The 23,739-nt window shown below is 43.3% G+C and overlaps 1 protein-coding gene across 13 annotated transcripts in view; it reads left to right on the top strand.

The window, feature by feature from the left end:
* LOC311135486 (excitatory amino acid transporter 2-like) overlaps positions 1-23,739 on the top strand; it is a 72,320-nt gene that overhangs the window by 39,971 nt on the left and 8,610 nt on the right. For 7 of the 13 annotated variants that reach the window (XR_014613771.1, XM_084169467.1, XM_084169475.1 and 4 more), the window contains exons 2-8: positions 15,327-15,466; positions 19,294-19,446; positions 19,661-19,911; positions 20,164-20,314; positions 20,630-20,756; positions 21,553-21,786; positions 21,990-22,184. Coding sequence is in view for 12 of the 13 variants with exons in the window: in XM_084169467.1 (XP_084025593.1) it covers positions 15,337-15,466; positions 19,294-19,446; positions 19,661-19,911; positions 20,164-20,314; positions 20,630-20,756; positions 21,553-21,786; positions 21,990-22,184 (1,241 nt within the window). In the remaining variant the exon portion in view is untranslated. Of the gene's footprint in view, positions 1-14,053; positions 14,093-14,547; positions 14,652-15,326; positions 15,467-19,293; positions 19,447-19,660; positions 19,912-20,163; positions 20,315-20,629; positions 20,757-21,552; positions 21,787-21,989; positions 22,185-23,739 lie in introns of all 13 variants that reach the window. The other 6 variants (XM_084169477.1, XM_084169474.1, XM_084169471.1 and 3 more) reach the window with 2 other exon arrangements.

Below are 23,739 nucleotides of genomic sequence, written 5' to 3'. Positions count from 1 at the left end.
TTATTGACATAGCCTTGTTCTGTTCAATGTTCTCTACCTATATATTTCTCAAAATACCCCAATTCATTTAGTTAAGTTTGAAAGAATACAAGATGAAATTGCTGACACCATTCAAACCAATGAGGGTTCGGAATTTTAAAGCCAATTATCTCAGAATCATATTTTTGTAGATAGAACCTTATAGTCCCAAGCTCTCGATATGACTATGGCCAGTAATCGTGTCTCATGAAATATTTACATATGGCCTTGTGTCAATTGAGAACTGTTGTCCAAATCAGTGCTTCTCAATTCTCTCCACATGGACCCCCAGCCGGTAGAGAGTTTGATTCAACTTGTCTATTAACAGAATAATAACTCCTATGGAATTTTAACAATATAATATGGCTAACCAGAAGAAAAAAAACCTGTTCTTCAAAAGGTTACTGGTAGAACCTTCGAGATTGAAAAAGATAAATGTTCTGTAAGGATACAGCGCATTCGGAAAGTATTCAGGCCCGTTCCCTTTTTCCACATTTTGTTATGTTACAGCCTTATTCTAAAATTGATTACATTAATTTTTTTACTCATCAATCTACACACAATAACCCATAATGACAAAGCGAAAACAGGTTTATAGAAATGTTTGCAAATTTATTAAAAATAACAAACAGATTATTTACATAAGTATTCATACCCTTTGCTATGAGACTCAAAATTGAGCTCAGGTGCATCCTGTTTCCATTGATCATCCTTGAGATGTTTCTACAACTTGATTGGAGTCCGCCTATGGTAAATTCATTTGATTGGACATGATTTGGAAAGGCACACCTGTCTATATAAGGTCCCACAGTTGACAGTGCATGTCAGAGCAAAAACCAAGCCATGAGGTTGAAGGAATTGTCTGTAGAGCTCCGAGACAGGATTGCCACTCCTCAGTAAAAGGCACATGATAGCCCGCTTGGAGTTTGCCAGAAGGCACCTAAAGGACTCTCAGATCTGAAACAAGATTCTCTGGTCTGATGAAACCAAGATTGAATTATTTGGCTTGAATGCCAAGTGTCACGTCTGGAGGAAACTTGGCACCATCCCTACGGTGAAGCATGGTGGCGGCAGCATCATGCTGTGGGGATGTTTTTCAGCGGCAGGGACTGGGAGACTAGTCAGGATCGTGGGAAAGATGAACGGAGCAAAGTACAGAGAGATTCTTGATGAAAAACTGCTCTTTATAAAAAAATTAAAAACATTGACAGATTTAGAACTAATATCATGGATCACCCTTCACTCTGCTTTTAAAGTCTCTAAAAATATTCAAAGTAAGTCCCTAGTTTAGTCAGAAGAAAATCTGAACATTAAGAACTCTCATCCTAAACACCAGCAGTCAAATGCACACAAATACTCTATGACGCAATCAAAATCAGCCAGAGGCCAGGGAAATGCCAACTTGAGACCAAACTCTCCAGGGAGGTTGTCACGATCGTCGTTAGATGAAGCGGACCAAGGCGCAGCGTGATATGCGTACATTCTTTTATTGCAGTACACAACACGAACCAAAACAACAAAACAAACGATATGTGAAGTCCTGGGTTGAACAAAAAACCTTCCGGAACAAGATCCCACAAAATAACAGTGCCAAACAGGCTGCCTAAGTATGGTCCCCAATCAGAGACAACAAGCTACAGCTGCCTCTGATTGGGAACCACCCTGGCCAACATAGATATACACGAACTAGAACACACACCTAGAAAACTAAACAATAGAAAATCCACACCCTGGCTCAACATTTAATAGTCCCCAGAGCCAGGGCGTGACAGAGGTTCCCAGTGAGGGAGTGGGAGGGTGACTTTAATGGTCAACTGATTTCAGCTGACATCTCCAGCATCCCAGAGGAAAAAACAGGTTCCCCTAGGGGTGGGCCACGGTCGCCTTACAGTGCCTTGCAAAAGTATTCATCCCACTTGGCGTTTTTCCTATTTTGTTGCATTACAACCTGTAATTTAAATGGATTTTTATTTGGATTTCATGTAATAGACACACACAAAATAGTCCAAATTGGTGAAGTGAAATGAAAAAATAACTTCTTTCAGAAAATTCAAAAAAATAACTAATGGAAAAGTGGTGCGTGCATATGTATTCACCCCCTTTGCTATGAAGCCCCTAAATAAGATCTGGTGCAAACAATTACCTTCAGAAGTCACATAATTAGTTAAATAAAGTCCACCTGTGTGCAATCTAAGTGTCACATGATCTGTCACATGATCTCAGTATATATACACCTGTTCTGAAAGGCCCCAGAGTCTGCAACACCACTAAGCAAGGGGAACCACCAAGCAAGTGGCACCATGAAGACCAAGGAGCTCTCCAAACAGGTCAGGGACAAAGTTGTGGAGAAGTACAGATCAGGTTTTTTTTTATTTTTTTATCAGAAACTTTGAACATCCCACAGAGCACCATTAAATCCATTATTAAGAAATGGAAAGAATATGGCACCACAATAAACCTGCCAAGAGAGGGCCGCCCACCAAAACTCACGGACCAGGCAAGGAGGGCATTAATCAGGGAGGCAACAAAGAGACCAAAGATAACCCTGAAGGAGCTGCAAAGCTCCACAGCGGAGATTTGAGTATCTGTCCATAGGACAACTTTAAGCCGTACACTCCACAGAGCTGGGCTTTACGGAAGTGTCAGTAGGTGCTGTAGGTGGGTGTGGTGCAGGAATCAGGCGCAGGACGCAGAAACTTAGTCCAAAAGACTTTAGTGAACAATCACTTAGAACACGAGCCAAAAAGCCCGGAGGCGAGAAAATACGCACACAGGCGTAAAACAAAATGTGCACTAACATGTGCGAGAACCCTCTCCAAACAGAGGAGGAAACAACGAAGCACAGACAACCAACAGTAGCGCAATCACACACAACACATGACAAAACACAACGAGAACTTATAGGACAATAATGAGCGCTAAACGATAACAGGTGTACAACATAAAGACAAAACCAAACGAACATCGAAACATACAACGGTGGCAGCTAGTACTCCGGGGACGACGACCGCCGAAGCCTGCCCGAGCAAGGAAGAGAGGCAGCCTCAGCCGAAACCGTGACAGGAAGAGTGGCCAGAAAAAAGCCATTGCTTAAAGAAAAAAATAAGCACGCTTGGTGTTCGCCAAAAGGCATGTGGGAGACTCCACAATCATATGGAAGAAGGTACTCTGGTCAGATGAGACTAAAATTGAGCTTTTTGGCCATCAAGGAAAACGCTATGTCTGGCGCAAACCCAACACCTCTCATCACCCCGATGGACACCATCCCCACAGTGAAGCATGGTGGTGGCAGCATCATGCTGTGGGGATGTTTTTCATCGGCAGGGACTGGGAAACTGGTCAGAATTGAAGGAATGATGGATGGCGCTAAATACAGGGAAATTCTTGAGAGAAACATGTTTCAATCTTCCAGAGATTTGAGACTGGGACAGAGGTTCTTCTTCCAGCAAGACATTGACCCTAAGCATACTGCTAAAGCAACACCTGAGTGGTTTAAGGGGAAACATTTAAATGTCTTGGAATGGCCTAGTCAAAGCCCAGACCTCAATCCAATTGAGAATATGTGGTATAACATAAAGATTGCTGTACACCAGCGGAACCCATCCAACTTGAAGGAGCTGGAGCAGTTTTGCCTTGAAGAATGAGACAAAAATCCCGGTGGCTAGATGTGCCAAGCTTATAGAGACATACCCCAGGAGACTTGCAGCTGTAATTGCTGCAAGAGGTGGCTCTACAAAGTATTGACTTTAGGGGGGTGAATAGTTATGCACGCCCAAGTTTTCTGTTTTTTTGTCTTATTTCTTGTTTTTTTTCACAATAAAAAATATTTTGCATCTTCAAAGTTATAGGCATGTTGTGTAAATCAAATGATACAAACTCCCCAAAAATCCATTTTAATTCTAGGTTGTAAGGCAACAAAATAGGAAAAATGCCAAAGGGGGCGAATACTTTCGCAAGCCTCTGTATCTGGACCATATACAGTATCTCTCTTCCTTTCTTTACCTCGCATGTTCTTTCTCCATCCCACCCCTTCTCCTCTCTCTCTACTTCATATCTTCTATATTTCTCCATTGTATGTCCTGAGGTTCCACTCAGCATGGCCTACAGGAACTGAAATGGAACTGAAATGGGGCTTTGACCAGTAATTATCCCTGTCTGTCCATACTCTGCAATACTATTAGCAGGAAGCAGGAAGCACCAGTGACTCGGTTAATAAAAAAGTGGTCAGATGACGCAGATGCTAAGCTACAGGACTGTTTTGCTAGCACAGACTGGAACATGTTCCGGGATTCTTCAGATAGCATTGAGGAGTACACCACATCAGTCACTGGCTTCATCAATAAGTGCATCGATGATGTCGTCCCCACAGTGACCATACGTACATACCCCAACCAGAAGCCATGGATTACAGGAAACATCCGCACTGAGCTAAAGGGTAGAGCTGCCGCTTTCAAGGAGCGGGACTCTAACCCGGACGCTTATAAGAAATCCCGCTATGCCCTCCGACGAACCATCAAACAGGCAAAGAGTCAATACAGGACTAAGATTGAATCGTACTACACCGGCTCTGACGCTCGTCGGATGTGGCAGGGCTTGAAAACTATTACAGACTACAAAGGGAAGCACAGCCGCGAGCTTCCCAGTGACACAAGCCTACCAGACGAGCTAAACCACTTCTATGCTCGCTTCGAGGCAAGCAACACTGAAGCATGCATGAGAGCACCAGCTGTTCCGGATGACTATGTGATCACGCTCTCCATAGCAGATGTGAGTAAGACTTTTAAGCAGGTCAACATTCACAAGGCCGCAGGGCCAGACGGATTACCAGGACGTGTACCCGAGCATGTGCTGACCAACTGGCAAGTGTCTTCACTGACATTTTCAACATGTCCCTGACTGAGTCTGTAATACCAACATGTTTCAAGCAGACCACCATAGTCCCCGTGCCCAAGGACACTAAGATAACCTGCCTAAATGACTACCGACCCGTAGCACTGACGTCTGTAGCCATGAAGTGCTTTGAAAGGCTGGTCATGGCTCACATCAACACCATTATCCCAGAAACCCTAGACCCACTCCAATTTGCATACCGCTCCAACAGATCCACAGATGATGCAATCTCTATTGCACTCCACACTGCCCTTTCCCACCTGGACAAGAGGAACACCTGCGTGAGAATGCTATTCATTGACTACAGCTCAGCATTCAACACCACAGTGCCCTCAAAGCTCATCACTAAGCTAAGGATCCTGGGACTAAACACCTCCCTCTGCAACTGGATCCTGGACTTCCTGACAGGCCACCCCCATTTGGTAAGGGTAGGTAACAACACATCTGCCACACTGAACCTCAACACGGGGGCCCCTCAGGGGTGCGTGCTCAGTCCCCTCCTGTACTCCCTCTTCACCCATGACTGCATGGCCAGGCACGACTCCAACACCATCATTAAGTTTGCCGACGACACAACAGTGATAGGCCTGATCACAGACAACGATGAGACAGCCTATAGGGAGGAGGTCAGAGACCTGGCCGTGTGGTGCCAGGATAACAACCTCTCCCTCAACGTGACCAAGACAAAGGAGATGATTATGGACTACAGGAAAAAAAAGAGAACTGAGCACGCCCCGATTCTCATCGACGGGGCTGTAGTGGAACAGGTTGAGAGCTTCAAGTTCCTTGGTGTCCACATCACCAACAAACTATCATGGTCCAAACACACCAAGACAGTCGTGAAGAGGGCACAACAAAGCCTATTCCCCCTCAGGAGACTGAAAAGATTCGGCATGGGTCCTCAGATCCTCAAAAAATTCTACAGCTGCACCATCGAGAGCATCCTGACTGGTTGCATCACCACCTGGTATGGCAACTGCTTGGCCTCCGACCGCAAGGCACTACAGAGGGTAGTGCGTACGGCCCAGTACATCACTGGGGACAAGCTTCTTGCCATCCAGGACCTCTATACCAGGCGGTGTCAGAGGAAGGCCCTCAAAATTGTCAAAGACTCCAGCCACCCTAGTCATAGACTGTTCTCTCTGCTACCGCACGGCAAGCAGTACCGGAGTGCCAAGTCTAGGTCCAAAAGACTTCTCAACAGCTTCTACCCCCAAGCCATAAGACTCCTGAACAGCTAATCATGGCTACCCGGACTATTTGCACTGCCCCCCCACCCCATCTTTTTACGCTGCTGCTACTCTGTTAATTATTTATGCATAGTCACTTTAACTCTACCCACATGTACATATTACTTCAACTACCTCAACTAGCCGGTGCCCCCGCACATTGACTCTGCACCGGTATCCCCCTGTATATATAGCCTCCCTACTGTTCTTTTATTTTACTTCTGCTCTTTTTTCTCAACACTTTTTTGTTGTTGATTTATTTTACTTTTTTATTAAAAATAAATGCACTGTTGGTTAAGGGCTGTAAGTAAGCATTTCACTGTAATGTCTGCACCTGTTGTATTCGGCGCATGTGGCCAATAAAATTTGATTTGATTTGATTTGATGGTCACAAACGGTAGCAGATGGGATGATAGCATAGTCATGTCTTGTAGACATTTTAAGTATCCTAATTAATTGAATGGGAAGTGATTGCTCATTAGACCAGTCTAAACAAGTTGAGTCTATTTGTGTTGAGTTGTGAGTGTGTTAATTGGGTTGGAGGAGAATGACGATAACATGTTGGGAAAGAGAAGGATTGGTTGGCTGGAGAGCAGAGGTGTCATGCGCATAGTGGGCACAAGGGCATGTGCCCACTCAGATTTTTAAAAATGTAATTTGTATATATATACTGAAAAAGAATATGAACGCAACACGTAAAGTCCCCTGTAGCTCAGTTGGTAGAGCATGGCGCTTGCAATGCCAGGGTTGTGGGTTTGTTTCCCACGGGGGGCCAGTATGAAAATGTATGCACTCACTAACTGTAAGTCGCTCTGGATAAGAGCGTCTGCTAAATTACTAAAATGTAAAGGGTTAGTTCCGTGAGCTGAAATAAAATATCCCAGAAATGTTCCATACCCACAAAAAGCTTATTTCTTTCAAATGTTGTGCACACATTTGTTTACATCCCTGTTAGTGAGCATTTCTCCTTTGCCAAGATAATCCATCCACCTGACAGGTGTGGCATATCAAGAAGCTGATTAAACTGCATGATCATTACATAGGTGCACCTTGTGCTGGGGACAATAAAAGGACACTCTAAGATATGCAGTTTTGGAACACAACACAATGCCACAGATGTCTAAAGTTTTGAGGGAGCGTGCAATTGGCATGCGGAATGCAGGAATGTCCACCAGAGCTGTTGCCAGATAATGTAATGTTCATTTCTCTACCATAAGCCGCCTCCAATGTCATTTTCGAGAATTTGGTAGTATATCCAACTGGCCTCACAACCACAGACCATGTGTAACCACGCCAGCCCAGGACCTCCACATCCGGCTTCTACACCTGCTGGATCGTCTGAGACCAGCCACCCGGACAGCTGATGAAACTGGGTTTGCATAATCGAATAATTTCTGCACAAACTGTCAGAAACCATCTCAGGGAAGCTCATCTGCGTGCTCGTCGTCCTCACCAGGGTCTTGACCTGACTGCAGTTCCGCGTCGTAACCGACTTCAGTGGGAAATGCTCACCTTCGATGGCCACTGGCACGCTGGAGAAGTGTGTTCTTCACAGATGAATCCCGGTTTCAACTGTACCAGGCAGACAGCAGACAGTGTGTATGGCGCGTCGTGTGAGCGAGCGGTTTTCTGATTTAATCCTTGTGAACAGAGTGCCCCATGGTGGCGGTGGGGTTATGGATTGGGCAGGCATACAGTAAGTTACGGACAACGAGCACAATTGTATTTTATCAATGGGAATTTGAATGCAGAGATACTGTGACGAGATCCTGAGGCCCATTATTGTGCCATTCGTCCGCCGACATCCACTGATGTTTCAGTATGATAATGAACGGCCCCATGTCACAAGGATCTGTTCACAATTCCTGGAAGCTGAAAATGTCCCAGTTCTTCCATGGCCTGCATACTCACCAGACATGTCACCCATTGAGCATATTTGGGATCTTTTGGATTGAAGTGTACGACAGCTTGTTCCAGTTCCCGCCAATATCCAGCAACTTCGCACAGCCATTGAAGAGGAGTGGGATAACATTCCACAGGCCACAATCAACAGCCTGATCAACTCTATGCGAAGTGAAATGGTGGTCACACCAGGTAGTGACTGGTTTTCTGATCCACGCCCCAACTTTTTTTTTAAAGGTATCTGTGAGCAACAGATGCATATCTGTATTCCCAGTCATGTGAAATACATAGATTAGGGCCTAATTTATTTATTTCAATTGACTGATTTCCTTATATGAACTGTAACTCAGTAAACATTTTGAAATTGTTGCATGTTGGGTTTATATTTTTGTTCAGTGTATATATTTACAAAATACAATATTCTCTCTAGTAAGTGGTTCCTTCCAAGGTGCACCACGGAGCAAAGATATGCAAGGCAGGAGGCTAGATACTTTAGTGCATGCAGACAGTATTGTCAGTGAAGGAGGAGAGAGAGTGTCGAGTGACACACATAGCATTTTATTGGATTTTATCTGTCGGTCATAGGCAGGACTCGCAGAAGGTATGTTTATAAATTAATATGATCAAGCTATGTAAAATATTGATTCCTTCTTGATGAACAAATGCAATTAAAATATGTTGTTGTTTCACTGAAATACTAGCCACCTACTGTAGCAATTTAATTCAGTTTGCTTTAGCTAGCTAGCTAGATAGGTTCCCAATCTCCCAACCTCATAACTAGCTACCAAGCCATTTCAGGCTATCAATCAAGTAAGAGTAGCTTGTCTACCAATCTTAGCTGGCATGCCTGCTGGCAAAAATACCTTTAATTATTGAGTTAAAATACTATATACCAGTGTGACAGTTGTACTAAACTCCTAAGGCATAATAGTTCTTAAAGTATCAATGTGCATCTTTAATTAAAATTACAATTGAACAGGTAAAGAGGTATGCTTAGATAACCTATGCAGAAAAATATATATATATTTTTTTACATAGAATTAGGTATAATGATTATGGCTCTAGATTCCTGGACAAAGCTATTTCAGGTGTATGAAAAATGCGAAATGTTTTTAACAGACTCCCTCATGACCACCCCATCCATCTTCACGTACTTCGTGCCCCCTCTAAAATAATGGATGCATGATGCCTTTGCTGGGGAGAGTGACACATCTTTGTTTCTCAATTCATACATCTGTATTATGTCATTTCCAATCCACTGTCCAAGCAATTTGTTTTTTAAAAATCATTCGAATGTCACTTTTAAAACATCAGTCAATTATTTCACATACAGAGAGACTACAGCAAACCAAAATTGGTTCTGTGAAAGTTCACAGAACATTTGTTAGGTTACGACAAATGTTCTCATAACACATAAACTGTCCAGTCGTGGTGATGATTATAGAATGTTTGTATAAAACATTCACCTGATATAGCAAGAATGTTCCTAGAACACATTTTATCTGTTCTTTAAGCCTCTGCGCCATGCTTTTTTTCAGTCAAATATGATCAATCCGGACACAGAACACAATTTCTGGGTTATTAAAATGTTCCCATCCTCTTCATATGCTGTGTACTTGTAACACTGTAATTTTCATCACGTGTTGAAAGTCTTATGAAATGTGATTTTAATTGGATAGGGCTTCCTTTAAATAACTTGTATTCTTGTGTATTCATATGCTTCTTAAATACAGACTCAGAAGCTTCAAACTAAATCAGAAAACCTTTTCTCAATTTCAAAATCACATTTCATGACACTTTCAACACATGTTCTTGCAACATCAGGCAAATGTTTTATACAAACATTATATAATCATCAGCATGAATGGACAGTTTCTGTGTTATGAGAACATGTGCCTTGACCTAACAAATGTTCTGGGAACTTTCACATGTACTGTATATATATATATATATATATAAAAAAAAAAAATCTTTTTTTTGAATGTTTTGGGGATGTTATCATCATAATGTTAGATAAAACCCTAACTAGAACTTAATGGGCATCTTAGCTAATGTTCTGCGAAGGTTCACGGTTTGCTGGGATGATTGTTTCACTTGTTATCATATGCCCATTGACTCTATTAAGGAAGCGTGACAGTTAATAAATGACAAAAAAAGGACAAAAAGGAAACAATCTGAATAAATAATTCTGAACTTTGACCGTACCCCTGGGGTTAGCAGTACCACAGTCACAAATACACAGAGGGTGTCCCAGTTGCCTCAATAGACCTCTGTTCCTCACATTCTTACCCTCATGGACACTAATGGCTGAAAGGACTTGATAGACTTCCACCTCGTCATCATTTATCAAGTCTTTTCAGAGTTGTAGAGAAAAATAAGTACAGAACACAGAAAGAGAGCAATGTAGCTAAGATTCTGTATTCTCTTGTAGGACAAAGCATAAGTATTGTAAACGTCTGACTTCAAATGTATACAGTGGGGGAAAAAAGTATTTAGTCAGCCACCAATTGTGCAAGTTCTCCCACTTAAAAAGATGAGAGAGGCCTGTAATTTTCATCATAGGTACACGTCAACTATGGCAGACAAATTGAGAAAAAATAATCCAGAAAATTACATTGTAGGATTCTTTATGAATTTATTTACAAATTATGTTGGAAAATAAGTATTTGGTCACCTACAAACAAGCAAGATTTCTGGCTCTCACAGACCTGTAACTTCTTCTTTAAGAGGCTCCTCTGTCCTCCACTCGTTACCTGTATTAATGGCACCTGTTTGAACTTGTTATCAGTATAAAAGACACCTGTCCACAACCTCAAACAGTCACACTCCAAACTCCACTATGGCCAAGACCAAAGAGCTGTCAAAGCACACCAGAAACAAAACTGTAGACCTGCACCAGGCTGGGAAGACTGAATCTGCAATAGGTAAGCAGCTTGGTTTGAAGAAATCAACTGTGGGAGCAATTATTAGGAAATGGAAGACATACAAGACCACTGACAATCTCCCTTGATCTGAGGCTCCACGCAAGATCTCACCCCGTGGGGTCAAAATGATCACAAGAACGGTGAGCAAAAATCCCAGAACCACACGGGGGGACCTAGTGAATGACCTGCAGAGAGCTGGGACCAAAGTAACAAAGCCTACCATCAGTAACGCACTACGCCGCCAGGGACTCAAATCCTGCAGTGCCAGACGTGTCCCCCTGCTTAAGCCAGTACATGTCCATGCCCGTCTGAAGTTTGCTAGAGTGCATTTGGATGATCCAGAAGAGGATTGGGAGAATGTCATATGGTCAGATGAAACCAAAATATAACTTTTTGGTAAAAACTCAACTCGTCGTGTTTGGAGGACAAAGAATGCTGAGTTGCATCCAAAGAACACCATACCTACTGTGAAGCATGGGGGTGGAAACATCATGCTTTGGGGCTGTTTTTCTGCAAAGGGACCAGGACGACTGATCCGTGTAAAGGAAAGAATGAATGGGGCCATGTATTGTGAGATTTTGAGTGAAAATCTCCTTCCATCAGCAAGGGCATTGAAGATGAAACGTGGCTGGGTCTTTCAGCATGACAATGATCCCAAACACACCGCCCTGGCAACAAAGGAGTGGCTTCGTAAGAAGCATTTCAAGGTCCTGGAGTGGCCTAGCCAGTCTCCAGATCTCAACCCCATAGAAAATCTTTGGAGGGAGTTGAAAGTCCGTGTTGCCCAGCGACAGCCCCAAAACATCACTGCTCTAGAGGAGATCTGCATGGAGGAATGGGCCAAAATACCAGCAACAGTGTGTGAAAACCTTGTGAAGACTTACAGAAAACGTTTGACCTGTGTCATTGCCAACAAAGGGTATATAACAAAGTATTGAGAAACTTTTGTTATTGACCAAATACTTATTTTCCACCATAATTTGCAAATAAATTCATTAAAAATCCTACAATGTGATTTTCTGGAATTTACAGCAAAACCTGCAGAGCTGGGAAGATTGTATCCCCCATATAAATAACATTATATTGGTAGCAAGAATTTTATATAATAATTTAAATTGAAAGATTCTAATTTTTGAATCCGGTGTCGTTTTGCGTGTCAGTTCATAAACACTTTGCCATGGGATCGGTACGTCAAAGATCTCTTCCCAACTATTTTGCAATCTATATGGGACGGCTGTCAATCCTTTGGTCCTTAAGTGAAACTGATATACTTTTTTATTTATCACAGTTTTCCTTAACCAATTATGTTCTTTAATGCAAGGCCGACAGACAAGTTCCTTACTTTCTCCCCCTTCCACTTTCCTCTTCCACTTTTGCCGTAAGGCTGCAATTATTTGGTTGTAATTTTGGGTAGAGCAGACATTTCCATATGTTTTTATTAGCTGCATGTGCGACATAACTCCACCAGTCCTACCGATGATATCATTTACGAAGATTATACCTTTTTTAAACATTCTGTCAAAAAATAAAGTTTTTTTGTCAATTAGTATATTTGAATTTAACCACAATGTTTGTTGCATTATTTGTTCTGTCGTTTCTGGAGGATTAAATTGAAATTGCAACCAACTTTCTATGGCTTGTTTTAGAAATAGTGACATTTGGGAGATTATTTCCTTTTCAAATAACTGAAAGTGAGAGGTTGTAATCTGAATAAAGGGAAAAAGGCCTTTCTTGAACATTGGGTGAGACAATCTTACTAATTTGCTTGAGAAACAGTTATATTTTTGTTTCATCAGACCAGAGGACATTTCTCCAAAAAGTACGATCTTTGTCCCCATGTGCAGTTGCAAACCGTAGTCTGGATTTTTTATGGTGGTTTTGAAGCAGTGGCTTCTTCCTTGCTGATCGGCCTTTCAGGTTATGTCGAAATAGGACTTGTTTTACTGTGGATATAGATACTTTTGTACCTGTTTCCTCCAGCATCTTCACAAGGTCCTTTGCTGTTGTTCTGGGATTGATTTGCACTTTTCGCACCAAAGTACATTCATCTCTAGGAGACAGATCACGTCTCCTTCCTGAGTGGTATGACGGCTGCGTGGTCCCATGGTGTTTAGACTTGCGTATTATTGTTTGTACATATGAACGTGGTATCTTCAGGCATTTGTGAATTGCTCCCAAGGATGAACCAGTCTTGTTGAGGTCTACAATTTTCTTTCTGAGGTCTTGGCTGATTTCTTTTCATTTTCACATGATGTCAAGCAAAGAGGCACTGAGTTTGAAGGTAGGCCTTGAAATACATCCACAGGTACACCTCCATTTGACTCAAATTATGTCAATTAGCCTATCAGAAGCTTCTAAAGCCATGACATCATTTTCTGGAATTTTCCAAGCTGTTTAAAGGCACAGTCAACTTAGTATATGTAAACTTCTGACCCACTGGAATTTTGATACAGTGAATTATAAGTGAAATAATCTATCTGTAAACAATTGTTGGAAAAATTACTTGTGTCATGCACAAAGTAGATGTCCTAACCGACTTGCCAAAACTATAGTTTGTTAACAAGACATTTGTGGAGTGGTTGAAAAACGAGTTTTAATGACTCCAACCTAAGTGTATGTGAACTTCTGACTTCAACTGTACGTACACACACTCAACAACACATGCTGAGGAGAACACTCAAGAAGGGCGATCTCAGCGTCTATAATGATGTGTTTAAGGCTTGGCTACGGGATAAAGCAGCTGGCCTGCCCCCAGGCACACAGATGGAGCGAAGACTCCCACTTATTAATTTCCTATTTCATACGTGTGAAATGCAGAAAGGACATGTAAACACCATGCACAGGCAAACATTAGTCATCATCACGCTATCATCACGGCTGTTATTATATATATTTTTTATGACAGAACTAACTAAATAAATAGTAAGTCACAAAAAAAGTATTGCTTTTGTTTGTTGGAGGAGAAGCCATATTACTTTTGAAGGACATGTATTAAAAACAGCATTTACTTGACGATGTCATTTTGAGAGAGCTACTGCATGAATGCTCTTAATATAATTTTCCTTTTTCCTTTCTTTTCATTATATTTAGAACGAGGGCGAGGGGGAAGTGGGGAGCGGTGTCAAGGAGGTAGGAAATTACCCACTGGTTGAATCAATGTTGTTTCCACATCATTTCAATGAAGTTACGTTGAACCAACGTGGAATAGACATTGAATTGACGTCTGTGCCCAATGGGTTTTCTGTTATGATTAACTATGAATGGCACTCGCATTAGTTCTCATGTCACAGTGCTAGCCGATACAAGATCGGATCTAAAACGTACAGCTAAGAACCCTCAGATTCAGCAGAATAACAAATTAGAGCAAGTTACAAAGTACAGTAATAGTTACAGTATACAGTTATGGGCACTAAAATCCAGCCTATTTATTTCTCTCTCTCTCTCTCTCTCTCTCTCTCTCTCTCTCTCTCTCTCTCTCTCTCTCTCTCTCTCTCTCTCTCTCTCTCTCTCTCTCTCTCTCTCTCTCTCTCTCTCTCTCTCTCTCTCTCTCTCTCTCTCTCTCTCTCTCTCTCTCTCTCTCACAGCTCAGGGACTTGACTTAAAATGCTGCCTCAGATAACAAGACCCTGTCAACAACCGATCTAAGTTTCCAAAATATACCATCTGTTCTGATTAAACAGACTTTGAGGTATTTTTTTAAGAGTGCCTGTCTGCCTCTGAGGGAATTCTGTTTTTTAATCAGCAGCTCACAGCCCCTCAACCATTCGTCCTCCATCTGTTGGCTGTCGAAGTAACCCTGGGCAGCCTTGTCTTGACAACCTGCTAGGCAGCAAGCATCACTATGGAGATACCAGAGCACTTATTGTATGACCTGAACATCTAATGTCCTCTATGGATTTAGCATGACAGTACTATCCCATGATCATTCAGATGATCTCACATTGTCTTCTGATGCTTTAAAAGGCTGAGTTGCATTTGGGGATTGGTAATATATTTGACTAATCCAGCCTCCTTACTCAAGCTCACAATATGAGGACAGTCGCAATGACACGTGCTGATCATATAATGTACATCTATAGCTTCTACAGACATGTGACTGCATGGGCCTGTCAGACGCACGTTATGCATTTTTAAATAACTAACTCTCTCTCTCTCTCCCTCCGTCTGTCTGTCTGTCTGTCTGTCTGTCTGTCTGTCTGTCTGTCTGTCTGTCTGTCTGTCTGTCTGTCTGTCTGTCTGTCTGTCTGTCTGTCTGTCTGTCTGTCTGTCTGTCTGTCTGTCTGTCTGTCTGTCTGTCTGTCTGTCTGTCTGTCTGTCTCTGTCTCTGTCTCTGTCTCTGTCTCTGTCTTTCTCTCTGACACAGTGCCGGCATCATGCCTAAGCAAGTGGAGGTGAGGATGCATGAGAGTCATCTGGAGCCCATCGAGGCCAGGCCCAGGAACAAGTGTATCAGCTGCTTCTCTTCTCTCTTCAAGAACCTGCTGCTCACACTCACCGTGCTCGGTCAGTACAATCGTCAGCTGTTTTACCAAGCACACGATCACAATATCTCTTTCATTCTCTTTCTCTATCTCTATCTCTCTCTCTCTCTCTCTCTCTCTCTCTCTCTCTCTCTCTCTCTCTCTCTCTCTCTCTCTCTCTCCCCCCCTTCCTCTCTCTCTCTCTCACTCTCTCTCTCGCTCTCTCTCTCTCTCTCTCTCTCTCTCTCACTCTCTTGAGTCTGTCTGTCTGTGTCTAATTGTTTGTTTGCTTGCATGTCCATCAATCCATATACTGTATAATGACAAAGATTAATATCTTACTTGAGATATCAGAGCCCATGATGTGTCTCAAACACCTCTTGAGACACCAACGGTTTAACGTTGAGGCAGAGAAAAAGACAAGCATGGGGTGGGTTACACAAAAGGCACTTCCAACAGATGACACGGTTCAGTATGCTGACCAGATGTGCTCTGTCCTGTTCTGTTAGTGGCCGGTGCAGTGGAGAGGAGAGGAGCAGCCATCTGCGCTGACCCAGCCAGAGAGCCAGGTGGCAGGTGCCCTGATCTTCCCTAGCCCAGTACCACCTTGTGCCCCATCACCACCACCACCTGGCACCCTCCCTTACCCTGGTTAGGAGAGCAGGACAGCATACCATGGTTTCATGTGTAGAGTGGGCCATAGATATAGACTCTGACAATGGATTCTTCTCTGGTTCAGGTCATGTGGTCAGGAATAACTCCTGGCCCTAGACATGTGTATTGTGAGGACATAGCAGGGATGGATATGATTGAGTCATTTATTATAGTGGTAGTGATGCTAAAAATCCCCTTTTTGTTTCAGGTCCCAGCGATTTTGTTTGCATTCTGTGGTTTTATGTGTGTTTATTATGCATTTACCCATGATCGTGTGTGTGTGTGTGTGTGTGTGTGTGTGTGTGTGTGTGTGTGTGTGTGTGTGTGTGTGTATGTCTGTGGAGGCCACCGTGTCCTGCATAAATGAGCATGTGTGTGTGAGTTTGTTCAAGTGAACATGTGTGTGAAAATAAATGAGTGTGTGTGTGTGTGTTTGTGTGTGTGTGTCTGTGTGTGTCTGTGTGTGTGTGTGTGTCTGTGCGCACACGTGTGTGTATAATATATACAACAGACCACTTGACAGAACACTTCCATAGCAGCTCCCATAGTGGCATTAATCATCTCCCATTATGGAAATTGCATATGGGCTTGGATGAGGGGTTGGGAGAGGGTTAGAGATGTAGGATGCTCTATGCACAGGAAAACAAATGCCTTCCTCATCCAGCAGGTGTGCAGCATCAGTAGGTTGAGGTCATGTTTCTCAAGCTGTGCGTGAATCTAAAATAGCTGACAGATATCTGTGAGATTAAAAGGCTTGAATTGCCCCTCTCAGGGCCTGTGATCTTTGGCAGGGATCTAGCAGCAGAGGAAGTGCAGCCTACGGGGGGTGGGAGGAGGGGGGGTTTGGGTCTGGGTCTGGGCCTAGCCTTGTCTGGCCTGAGCAGGACAGAGAGAGACAGAGCCGGGGACAGGGACAGAGACTGACCACAGGGCCAGTGTGCAGACGGGGCTGCAGGGGGCAGGAGCATTCAGAGTTCAGCTCTCTCTCTGGGGCACAGGGGGAGGAGGGGGGTTGGGGGTGGAAGGACACAGCTGGAGAGGTTGGGGTGTTGGGGGATCGGGGGCTAGTTTTCTATCTAGGATACATGTAGATTGGAATTGGGAAGTGGGTTAGGGATGTTTTCTAAGGTTGAGCCATGGGAAGCAAAGGAGGTCTGGTGGGGTTGAGGGCACATGGTGATAAAGTCAGGGCCATCGTAGGATCAAAGGAGTGTGTCATTATTTTCCTCAGGACTCCCCTTGGTTATAGGCCTACTCCATATACTGGAGTATAGTGAGAGTGATATTATCATACCCTGATGCTAACTGGTTTCCTAGAATACCTGATGTCTTCAGAGGAATAGAGATGCTCCTCCAAGTACTGTGAGAACCTCTCCCTGTCTGAAGCTCTGACTCCTCCTCTGTCTTCAAAGAGACCTGCTCTTAATCCTCTATCAGACTCTATCAGCCTCTCTCACACTGGGACTCAGTTCTGTCTCCCCCACCCACACCTACCCACTGGCCCCTATACATGCAATCCACAGACTCTCACAACCAGATCCAGACTGCTAAATTAATACGCAACGAGAAGCAGCGATTTAAGGCAGACCTATGGAAATGAAATATTGTTATTGTTTGTTAATATTCTAATAGATGTCTTTATATCATAAGCAAGTCCCATTTGGAAAGTATTCTCATTATCTCCAAACTCTCTCTGCACAGTTTTACAACATGTTTTCTAAATGGAGAAAGTCCTTATCACCTTCTCACAAAATGAAATAAAATGAAATTGTATCAAATTGTGTCACATGCGCCGAATACAACAGGTCTAGACCTTACAGTGAAATGCTTACTTACAACCCCTTAACCAACAATGCAGTTTTAAGAAAAATAAGTGTTAAGTAAAAAATAGATAGACAGGGGGTACCAGTACAGAGTCAATGTGGGGGGGGCACAGGTTAGTCGAGGTAATTGAGGTAATGTGTACATGTAGGTAGAGTTAAAGTGACTATGCATAGATAATAAACAGAGAGTAGCAGCAGCGTAAAAGAGGGTGTGGGGGTACCGGACTTGGCGCCCCGGGACCGCTTGCTGTGCGGTAACAGAGAGAACAGTCTATGACTAGGGTGGCTGGAGTCTTTGACAATTTTTAGGGCCTTCCTCTGACACTGGTGTAGAGGTCCTGGATGGCAGGAAGCTTGGCCCCAGTGATGTACTGTGCCATACGCACTACCCTCTGTAGTGCCTTGCGGTCGGAGGCCGAGCAGTTGCCATACCAGGCAGTGATTTAACCAGTCAGGATGCTCTCGATGGTGCAGCTGTATAACTTTTTGAATATCTGAGGACCCATGTCAAATATTTTCTGTCTCCTGAGGGGGAATAGTCTTTGTCGTTCCCTCTTCACGACTGTCTTGGTGTGTTTGGACCATGATAGTTTGTTGGTGATGTGGACACCAAGGAACTTGAAGCTCTCAACCTATTCCACTACAGCCCCGTCGATGAGAATGGGGGTGTGCTCAGTCCTCTTCTTTTTCCTGTAGTCCACAATCATCTCCTTTGTCTTGATCACGTTGAGGGAGAGGTTGTTATCCTGGCACCACACAGCCAGGACTCTGACCTCCTCCCTATAGGATGTCTCATCGTTGTCGGTGATCACGCCTACCATTGTTGTGTCATTGGCAAACTAAATGATGGTGTTGGAGTCGTGCCTAGCCATACAGTAATGGGTGAACAGGGAGTACAGGAGGGGACTGAGCACGCACCCCTGAAGGCCCCCCGTTTTGAGGATCAGTGTGGCAGATGTTTTGTTACCTACCCTTACCACCTGGGGGCGGCCCATCAGGAAGTCCAGGATCCAGTTGCAGAGGGAGATGTTTATTCCCAGGGTCCTTAGCTTAGTGATGACCTTTGAAGGCACTAAGTATCCAGACACACCACTCTTGGGTCACTTCCCAATCCCACCTGTTCTCAACTCCTTGGCCTCTGAGTTAGGGACCTCTTGCCTTCTCTGCACTAGGGTTATCATGAACACTGTGGCACAGGACCTCCTCGCTACTGCTTTCTCTCTCTCTGCACTACTTTCTGTCTCTGGTCTCTATTTAGCATTGGTTCCCCTCTCCTCTTATGGTGTCTCTCTCCTTCCTCTGGCTGCAGACATAGGGGACTCCCTCTGTATGTATTAGCATTTTAACTGACCCCGCCCCCCCCCCCCCCCCCCCCACCCCTCTCATTCTCCAGGTGTGATTCTGGGGGCTGTGTCTGGGATGCTGCTTCGTTATGCCTCTCCCATCCACCCAGACATCGTCATGGTGATTGCCTTCCCTGGAGACATCCTGATGAGGATGCTGAAGATGTTAATCCTGCCTCTCATCATCTCCAGTTTAATCACAGGTATGGTATGGTACAGTCATGGGTTCAATATAGGAGAGAGGACTACCATTTTTTAAATACAGTTTGTTCAGTTTATTATTTATTAGTATCAATCATAATCTTTCACTTTTAGAACTTCAAAAGTAACTAACACTAATTCCACACTGCTATACCAACACATATTTGTTCTGAAAGAGGAAAAATGCCAGGCTTAGAATGCTTGTTTTGGCTATAGGTCTGGCTGGTCTAGATGCCAAGTCTAGCGGTCGCCTGGGAACAAGGGCTATGGTCTACTACATGTCCACCACGGTGATTGCTGCCGTGCTGGGAGTCATCCTGGTGCTGGCCATCCACCCTGGAGACCCCAAGATGAAGGAGCAGCTGGGAGATGGCCAAAAACACGACGATGTGTCCAGCCTGGATGCCTTCTTTGACCTCATCAGGAACCTGTTTCCTGAGAACCTGGTGCAGGCCTGCTTCCAACAGGTACAATACACTACAACACCCACATTTATTTAACCAGGCGAGTCAGTTATTAACAAATGTTTTTAACAACAATGGCCTGGAATAGACAGCCAATAAGGACCTGGATGAGGCAACCCCAGAACAAGTCTTATGAAGACCACAATGATTTAAATGTTTTTGTATTTACATCCTTAGCCCCTTGTTACCAAAAGTTAAGATGGTTTGAAATGTAAGATATTAAGGACTTGTCTGTGTTCTCTTGTCCCACCTCAGATCCAGACAGTCACTAAGAAGGTGGAGAAGGTGATTGAGGAGGACGTCAATGCCACGACCACCCTGGAGGGCCTCCTGTCCAACGCCACCAAGGAACCTGAGTTCATCATCAAGAAGTCCCTCCAGTTCAAGAGTGGCATGAACGTGTTAGGTATGGTGGCTTCTCTTTTGGACCAGGCTGCAATTGTTTCTACAACTGCCCAACTGAAAGGAATTGCACATATAGCTCTTTTAAAATTGTCTTTACTTCTTTGTCTGAGAATAAACCAGTGCATCACATCATGTCACACTTCAAGGGAGCCCTGGGTGCAGCTTGTTCTGTCTCACTAACTGTAGCAGATTGATATTCATCCTCATAAAAATAATTTCCCCATTCATTATCATCTTCTCTGTTCATATCTCTCTGTGAGCCCATTTACTCTACTAATTCCCAGCTGTGATTCCCTCTCCTGACTGTGTGATGCAGGTGTGATTGGCTTCTTCATTGCCTTTGGCATTTGCATGGGGAAGATGGGAGAGAGAGCCAAGCTCATGCTGGAGTTCTTTAACATCCTCAATGAGATTGTTATGAACCTGGTCATCATGATCATGTGGTAAGAGATCTTTAGCCTTTCAAGCACATTCTATATGGATCTACGGTAGCCATAGAAACCAGAGGAGGCTGGTGGGAGGAGTTATAGGAGGATAGGCTCATTGGGTGGCAGGTAGTTCATTGGGTGGCAGGTAGCATAGCGGTTAGAGTGTTTGGCCAGTAACCGAAAGATCACTGATTCGAATACCCGAGCCGTCAAGGTGTATATGTCGATGTGTCCTTGAGTAAGGCACTTATCCCCTCATTTGCTCCAGGGGTGCGTACTCCTATGACTGACCCTGTAAAACAACACATTTCATTGCACCTATCTGGTGTATGTGACAATAAAACATATATATTTTTATTTTAATGGCTGGAATGGAGTCAATAGATCGGAGTCAAACATGTTTGATGTGTTTGTTACCGTTCCATTTATTCCATTCCAGATATTAAAATGAGCTCGTCCTCCTATAGGTCCTCCCACCAGGCTCCTCTGATAGAAATATGACTCTAATTTACCAGTGTTTTTATGATTGCATTTGATAATGTGGCAGATATTGTAGACATTGACTGAGAAGAATACCTCTTTCTCTTCAGAGTGTATACAGTGTTAAACACAGGAGGCTGCTGAGGGGAGGACGGCTCATAATAATGTCTGGAATGGTGTGAATGGAATGGTATCAATCAGATGGAAACCATGTGTTTGATGTGTTTGATACCATTCCATTTATTCCGTTCTAGCCATTACTATGAGCCCGTCCTCCCCAATTATGGTGCCACTGGCCGCCTGTGGTGTTAAACCTCTACTCTGCTCCTAGGTACTCTCCCTTCGGTATCTGCTGCCTGATCTGTGGTAAGATCATCTCCATCGATGACCTGGAGGTGGTTGCTAGGCAGCTGGGGATGTACATGGTGACTGTAATTGTGGGCTTGATCATACACGGAGCCATCTTCCTGCCCGCCATCTACTTTGCCATTGTCAGGAAAAACCCCTACACCTTCTTCATGGGCATCTTCCAGGCCTGGATCACTGCCCTAGGGACAGCCTCCAGGTAAGGGCCACAACCTTGGACGCATCTCACTATTTACACTATTTACATCTAACTGCTGTCACTGTAAATGTACAGATAGATTTTCATAGAAATACTATAAAATGAGTCAAATCTTTCATATCACATATGTGGGCTGAACGTTGTGGAATAATGTATGCAACACCATGACTCTCTCAAACTGTACCTGTGTTTGTCTCTGTCAGTGCTGGGACACTGCCTGTCACCTTCCGTTGCCTGGAGGAGAATTTGGGCATCGATAAGAGAGTCACCCGTTTCGTGCTCCCCGTCGGCGCCACCATCAACATGGACGGAACCGCCCTCTATGAGGCCGTGGCGGCCATCTTTATTGCCCAGATGAACAACATCTACCTGGATGCTGGTCAGATCGTCACTGTCAGGTACAGACTGCCATAGAACATACAGTACCTTCAGAAAGTATTCATACCCTTTGACTTATTCCACATTTTGTTGTGTTACAGCCTGAATTTAAGATGGATTAAATATATGTTTTTTTTCTCACCCAACTACACACAATACCCCATAATGATGAAGTGAAAACATGTTTTAATACATTTTTGCAAATGTATAGAAATTGAAATACAGAAATATCTAATTTACATAAGTATTCACACCCCATGGGTCAATATATGTTAGAATCACCTTTGGCAGTGATTACAGCTGTGAGTCTTTCTCTGTAAGTCTCTAAGAGCTTTGCACACCTAGATTGTACAATATTTGCACATTATTATTTAAAAAATTCTACAAGCTCTGTCAAGTTGGTTGTTGATCATTGCTAGACAGCCATTTTCAAGTCTTGACATATATTTCCAAGCCAATATAAGTCAAAACGGTAACTAGGCCACCCAGGAACATTCAATGTTGTCTTGGTAAGCAACTCCAGTGTATATTTTGCCTTGTATTTTAGGTTATTGTCCTGCTGAAAAGTGAATTTATCTCCCAGTGTCTGTTGGAAAGCAGACTGAACCAGGGTTTCCTCAATGATTTTGCCTGTGCTTAGCTCTATTCCGTTTCTTTTTATCCCAAAAAAAACTCCCTAGTCCTTGCAGATGACAAGGATACCCATAACATGATGCAGCCACCACCATGCTTAAAAATATGAAGAGTGGTACTCAGTGATGTATTGTGTTGGATTTGCCCCAAACATAACGCTTTGTATTCAGGACATAAAGTTAATTTCTTTGCCACATGTTTTGCAGTTTTGTTTTAGTGCCTTATTGCAAACAGGATGCATATTTTTGAATATTTTTATTCTGTACAGGCGTGCTTCTTTTCACTCTGTCATTTAGGTTAGTATTGTGGAGTAACTTCAATGTTGTTGATCCAGCCTCAGTTTTCTCCTATCACAGCCATTCAACTCTGTAACTGTTTTAAAGTCACCATTGGCCTCATGGAGAAATCCCTGAGCAGTTTCCTTCCTCTTCGGCAACTGAGTTAGGAAGGAGGCCTGTATCTTTGTAGTGACTGGGTGTATTGATACACCATACAAGTGTAATTAATAACTTCACCATGCTCAAAGGGATATTCAGTGTCTGTTTTTTTTTTTTACCATCTACCAATAGTTGCCTTTCTTTGAGAGGCATTGGAAAACCTCCCTGGTCTTTGTGGTTGAATCTGTGTATGAAATTCACTGCTCGACTGAGGGACCTTACAGATAATTGTATGTGTGGGCTACAGAGATGAGGTAGTCATCATGTTAAACACTATTATTGCACACAGAGTGAGTCCATGCAACTTATTATGTGACTTGTTAAGCACATTTCTACAAGTTCTGCCATAACAAATGGGTTGAGTACTTATTGACTCAAGACATTTCATCTTGTCATTTTTAATTAATTTTGTAAAAATTCTAAAAACATAGTTCTACTTTGACATGATGGGGTATTGTGTGTAGGCCAGTGACACAACATCTCAATTGAAACCATTTAAAATTCA

This window comes from Coregonus lavaretus (genome assembly GCF_964263955.1).
Source record: "Coregonus lavaretus genome assembly, chromosome: 9".
Lineage (NCBI taxonomy): Eukaryota > Metazoa > Chordata > Actinopteri > Salmoniformes > Salmonidae > Coregonus > Coregonus lavaretus.
The sequence above is the reverse complement of the archived record's forward strand: the minus strand, read 5'-3'. Positions and strand labels throughout refer to the sequence as shown.